Source organism: Panthera uncia, chromosome B1 (genome assembly GCF_023721935.1).
Source record: "Panthera uncia isolate 11264 chromosome B1, Puncia_PCG_1.0, whole genome shotgun sequence".
Classification (NCBI taxonomy): domain Eukaryota; kingdom Metazoa; phylum Chordata; class Mammalia; order Carnivora; family Felidae; genus Panthera; species Panthera uncia.
Genome location: NC_064811.1, coordinates 1,788,620 through 1,794,619, shown reverse-complemented (window position 1 = coordinate 1,794,619; position 6,000 = coordinate 1,788,620). Strand labels below are relative to the sequence as shown.

General features: G+C 53.8%; 1 protein-coding gene across 7 annotated transcripts in view; it reads right to left on the bottom strand.

Annotated features, from left to right (window-relative positions):
- Positions 1 to 5,075: 5,075 nt before the first annotated feature.
- FAM193A (family with sequence similarity 193 member A) overlaps positions 5,076 to 6,000 on the bottom strand; it is a 163,555-nt gene continuing 162,630 nt past the window's right edge. For all 7 annotated transcript variants that reach the window (XM_049630178.1, XM_049630179.1, XM_049630177.1 and 4 more), the window contains one exon: positions 5,076 to 5,841. In XM_049630178.1, the coding sequence (XP_049486135.1) occupies positions 5,748 to 5,841 (94 nt within the window). In that variant the 3' untranslated portion in view covers positions 5,076 to 5,747. The remainder of the gene's footprint in view (positions 5,842 to 6,000) is intronic.

The following is a 6,000-nucleotide window of genomic DNA, read 5'->3' as shown; positions in this document are numbered from 1 at the left end:
TTTGTATCAAGACAAGGTTGTTCACTCTTAACCACTGTAATTCAACATTGTACAGGAGGTTCTACCCAGCGCAGTAATAAAGGGAATAAAGAACAAAAAAGTTGGGGGGAGAGTAAATAAAACCGTCCCTATTTGCAGATGACAGATTGTATGTATATATGATATATACACATAAAGGAGTACATACACACACACACACACACACACACACACACACACACATAAAATTCTAGGTGTTCTTAAAGTTTAGAATTTATGTCAATTATTTGACAACCTCAAGATATAAAGTTCGATAGACGAAGAATCTACCATACTCCTGTATGTTTACAACAAGTAGAAAAGCAAACTTAATGTTTATTTTTGGGAGAGAACATGCAAGTGGGGAAGGGGCAGAGAGAGAGGGAGACACAGAATCTGAAGGAGGCTCCAGGCTCTGAGCTGTCGGCACAGAGCCCGGTGTGGGGCTCAAACCTACGAACTGTGACATCATGACCTGAGCCAAAGTCACACACTGAACCAACTGAGCCACCCAGGCACCCCAAGAAAGGCAAATTTAAAACTCCCCCAAAGATACAGTGACCAACAAGATGTTAAGTCCTAACTAACCCCCAGAACCTGTGAATGTGACCTCACTGGGAAATAGGGTCTTTGCACATGTAATATGAGATGATGTGCTGGATGAGGGTGGGCCCTAAACCCAATGACTCATGTCTTTGTAGGGACAGAAGAGACATGCGACACTGGCTGGCTCAGTTGGTGGAGTGTGTGGCTCTTGATCTTAGGGTTGTGAGTTTGAGTCCCATGTTGGGTGTAGAGATTATTTGAAAAAAAAATTTTAATGTTTATTCATTTTTGAGAGAGAGAACGAGAGAGAGAGAGAGAGAGACACCAAGTGCGAGTGGGGGAGGAGCAGAGAGAGAGAGGGGGACACAAAATCGGAAGCAGGCTCCAGGCTGTCAGCACAGAGCCCGACATGGGGCTCGAACTCACGAACCATGAGATCATGACCTGAGCCAAAGTCAGGCACTTAACCAACTGAGCAATCCAGGTGCCCCGCAATTGCTTAAAATCTTAAAGAGACGAACACAGAGATGCAGGGAGGAGGCCACATGAAGACAGACAGAGACTGGGGGTGATGCCTCTGTAAGCCAAGGATTGCCAGTGACCACCAGGAGCTAGGAGGGAGGCATGGAACAGGCGAGGTTCTTCCAACCTCTGGAAGGAACCAATCCTGCCGATACCCACATTTTGGGTTTATATCCTCCAGGACTGTGAGAGGAGAAGTTTCTGTTATAAGCCACCCAGTTTGTGGCACTGCATTATGGGAGCCCCAGGAAACTAAAGCATAACTCCATTTGTGATGACATCAAAAACAAAGTGCTTAGGAAAAATTCATCAGAAGTGTGCAAAATCTCTACAATAAAAGCTACAAAACACTGCCGAACTCAAGAACACATAAACGCAGACTGGGAACTCCATGGTCTCAAGATGTCACTTCGTCCCAAACTGACCTACAGACTCAACAGCCTCATCCGTAATTCCAGCAAACTTGTGACAGGTTCATTTTGAATTAGTATTTTGTCATGGTTGTTCCTCATTTTTCCAGGATTCCAGTTACATGTATGTTGGAATGCTTGACACTGTCCCACCGGCTACTGTTTTCCATTCTCTTTTGTGCTTCTTTCTGGTAGTTTGTGTTCCCCAGGCATCAAGTTCATGGGTATTTTTTCCGAAGTTTCTGATCTGTTAATTCTACCCAGAGTATTTTTCATTGCAGATATTTTATTTTTTCTTTAGAACTTCACTTAGACTTTCATTTAGTGTGGGATATTTTTGTATTCCTTTAGGTTGGACTTTGTTGAGGCAGGCAGTTAAGATACTTGGGATCAGTTTGAGCCTTCCGAGGCTTGCCTTTAGCTTTAGCTTTTACTCTAGGGCTAATTGAACCCCACTGCTAAGATCATAGCCTTCTGACCCTACACCGATGTCTATATCCGAGTATTTCAAGGTCTCTGCACCCTGGCTGGTAGAAACACTATTGCAGCCAAATGTACTGCTTTCTGGTGATTTTCCCTTGGGTTCCTGGAAGTTTAAGCCATACCTGCAAGATCAGTAGATTGCAGGGGACTCTGAAGCGCGCCCCCCCCCCCCCCCCCCCCCCCCCGCCCAGAGCTCCTTAGATGCAGCCCCTCCTGTTCAGAACCCTGCCCCACAAATTCCAGCCGCCTGGGCCTCCCCACATGCCAGTCTTGGCTTACTCTACTCAGCAGGCCTGCTGGGGTGTGGCCATGGGCCTGCCCAGGGCTAGTCCTGGAAGCTGCCTCCAGGCAGGAAGCGGGCACTCAGGGGGCTTACCCTGTTTTGTCCCCTCGGCTCACGAAACATTGCCATGTGCTTCTAGTCCAACATCCAAAACCGTGGTTTAAACTTCCTCGGTTTTATGATCGTGTGGCACGGGGACAGTTTCCATGGCATTTGTTCCTTCCTGGGTGTGCCACTGGCACACGTTTATGACTCTTCCTCTTGTCCTATGCTGTCTTCTCTGTGGCAGACAATCTGGAGGGCTCCCAGGGACACAGTTTCAGGAGTAAGTTCGTAACAGTCCAGAACCGCTTGAATTTTCTCTGTGCGGTTCGTTCCCATTCCTCCCCCCCACTCCCCACCCCGCCCCGCCCCAGTTACTCTTCCGGTTTAGTAGTGGATCCAAGACAGACAGTGATTGGCTGTCATTGTGAAGACAAAGAACCAGGACTCGAGTTACTTCAATTGTCCTTGCGTGTGTGTGACCGAGAGGTTTTATTTGTGTTTAAAACCGCGACACAGTGTGACCTGTAAGTTTTATCTTCTTTAAAAAAATATATTAGTGAAATGAAGAAATGTTAATCCTTTTTGGTACCATAATGCTCATTTTGATAATATTTTTTTTAATGGCCTGACTATGTAGACAAAGTTCAACGAAAGGGCATTTTCACTTTCTTTTCTAGCTACTGTTATTTTATTTCATCTCGTGATCATTTATTGTGTAAAGGAGAGGACACTCCAATGCGATCTGACCCTCGGGCCGAGGCCCCTGTGAAGACAGTAGCACTGGGGCCAGATGTCTCGCAGGCACACCTTGGGCCTTGGTTTCCCCACCAGTAAATGCAATGCCTGGGCAGGACGACGCAGCCTTACACTGGGGGGCACAGTATCCAGTGTCTTGGCCTGGGCCTGCCTCCACCTGTGTGGGAGGGGCTGAACTAAGGAAGCCCTGCCAGCCTCGACCCTCCACCTTTTCCTACCCCTGGAAGGACTGTCCTGGGCCTCCCAGGCCCGAAATCCATCCTCAGTGTTCTGTTCCTGAGAACTGGGAATGGTAAAGAGACACCCGCCCCCCCCAACCCCCACTCAGGGAAAGACCCAAAGGAGCGAAAGGGTTGGGCCTTGTGTGGAACGTGGGAAGGGCATTCTCCCGATTTCAAGCAGAAAGGCCGGCCGGAAGAAGGCCTAGGTGGCTGGCCCGTGTGTGAGGGGGGCAGGGGTGTGGCAGGGGGGCAGGTGGGGCCAACTTAGGTGGAGACATGGGTGTGTGCGGACACTGTGTCGGGGTGCCCAGGGGTCCCCCTCACCACTCCTGGCCCCGACAAGGCCCTGCTCATGTCACAGGTAGGACCCTTCGGCCACTGTGGCCCCCAGGACAGGTGAAAGCTGCGGCCCACAGGTGGGACTGCTTCCAACTCATGAGAAGGATGGGGTGGGGCACGGGCAGGGTCTCAGGGGTGGGCCTGGGCGGGCAGGTTCCCCAGATGGCAGGGTCCGGGTTTGCAGGCTCCCCGGGACCCTCCCCAGCATTTGCCCAGCCAGCCCGGCTACCCTCACGCTCACCGGGAAGGGACGAGGCCTGGGCCTGGAAGTCCTGGAGGCACATCAGGGCCTTTTGAGGACATGGCTCCTGTGGTCACCACCCAGCCTGCTCCTCGATCTGCTGGGTCATCCCAGGAGCAGAGATATGCTGTCCTTCCTCCCACCTAGAAAAACAAAAGCAGAACAAGCCAGCCAGCTTTTTGTCCCCCTGCTCGTCTTGCTGCCACCCCGTCTCCTAGTCCCAGGAGCTGCTCTTCCCACCCTGTCTTCCCGCAAACCAGCTCCCACGGGGTTGTGGTGGGAGCCCAGGGCCAGTTCTTGGACCTCACCTCGGCCACGGCAGCCCTGCCGTGCCACGCTCCCGCCACCTGTGATACTGGATCTGCGGACAGCCCCCCGCCCGACCTGTCCACACTTGTTCCTGGGGGGCCTTCTGCCCACGAGCAGCGATCCCCAGCGCCAGACATCTCACCTGGGCTTCTGATGAGCACCCCAGACTTGACCCCGTCCCGCCCAGGAGTCCCTCTTGCCTCTGCTCTGTCCCACCTGCAGGCCGTCAGTCCAGAAGTCCTGTGGATGGAGCCGTCAGAGTATCTCCAGAGGCTGCCTCCCCCTCCCCGTCTCCACACAGAAATGGGGCCCTCATTGCCCCCCCTTCATTCAGGGACGGGCCACACACGCAGGTTTACCAAGAGTGGGGAGCAGTGGGGCTCCGGGGTGCTCCGGGAAGTGGGTGGGAACAGGATGGCGGTTCCACCGGAGACTCCCACAAACTGCCTGCAGAGATCTCAGGAGAAAGGAACCAAGGCAGAATTCCCCTTTCCATCCGAAATCCTGCTCATGTTGTTCCTTATGTATACCCAATTTAACGCTTGTGACGTTTCAGTTTACTCCCTGAAAGCCGGATGGGCACGTGCCCATTAGGCCGTGTGCGGTCCCAGCCCCCCGGGCCCCCCCCCCCCCCCCAACGCTGCTGTGCCTCCCCTGCCCCGCAGACTAGAATGCGGTGTCCCCTCTGCAGCCTGCACCCCACTGCGGCTTCTTGGTGCCCCCACTGCTCTCACACCAGACCCTCAGAGTCACCCGGCTGGGCTCTGTCCTGGGCACACGGAAGGGCCCAGATACACCACTGCAGGGAGGACGGGCGGTGGGGAGGTCCACCCGCTTGCCCCACACCCTGCCCCCACCCCCGCCGCCCTCTGGGCCCCAGCAGAAAGCAACCAGACGAGGTCTTCTGCTGTACTAATGTATTCCATCTTTCAAAAAGAAAGACATGATTTTAATATTACTTAACAATATGTTAAAAAAGTAGCCAGGCAGGCCTCCGTGTTAATACAGTCGTACACTCTCTAACAGACTTGATGGTGTGAGTACTGGGTGGGGTTTTGTTTTTGAACTTTCTCATTCTGCAAGGGATCTTACACAAGCTGGCTACAAGTCAGGGGGATCAGACACAAACAGCGCAACGTGTACACTCTTAAACAGTAGATTGTGGAGGAGAACGGAAGAGCGCCTGCCCGCCCAGCCCGCCTCGGGTGGGATGCAGGGCACACGAGAGCTGAGTGACGGCAGTGCCCCGGCGGGGGCAGATGACAGGACAGGGCGAGATGCAGAGGCAACGAGCCACGTGGATGACGGAACGCGTCTCTGGCCACGGCCCAGGCTCTGAGGCCGCGTGGTGGGAAACTGGCGGGAGCCACTGTTCCAATCCGACAGCGCAGCGCTGTGGTCGAAGCCTCGCTCACAGACTACACGCACACGAGCTACCAACGCGGGCCGAGCAGCGAGTTCTCGGTCTGGGGGTGGTCTCGGGTGCGGTGGCCCACCCGGCACAGCCCCGGGCAAGCACAGCAGCTCCGAGGCCTGGCCCACCTCCTGCGCGTCCCTCTCCAGGCGGTCCTCATTCAGTGGGCGGCAAAAGTGGCCTTTTTCAAGCTAAAATTGGACCAGTTGATGGACAGTCTTTGTCGGGTCTGTCTAGCCGAATCCAAACAGAATCTGTGGGGACAAAGAGCCAAACGGTCACGGAAGGAAACGGCCCACGTTCTCGCTGTGGTTGGCAAAGCCTAGTGTCCTCCGGAGAGGGGGAGTGTGGGGAGAGGGGTCAGAGTAGGGAAGGGCCCTCAGGAGGGAGTCCCCCACTTCAGGACACTGGCC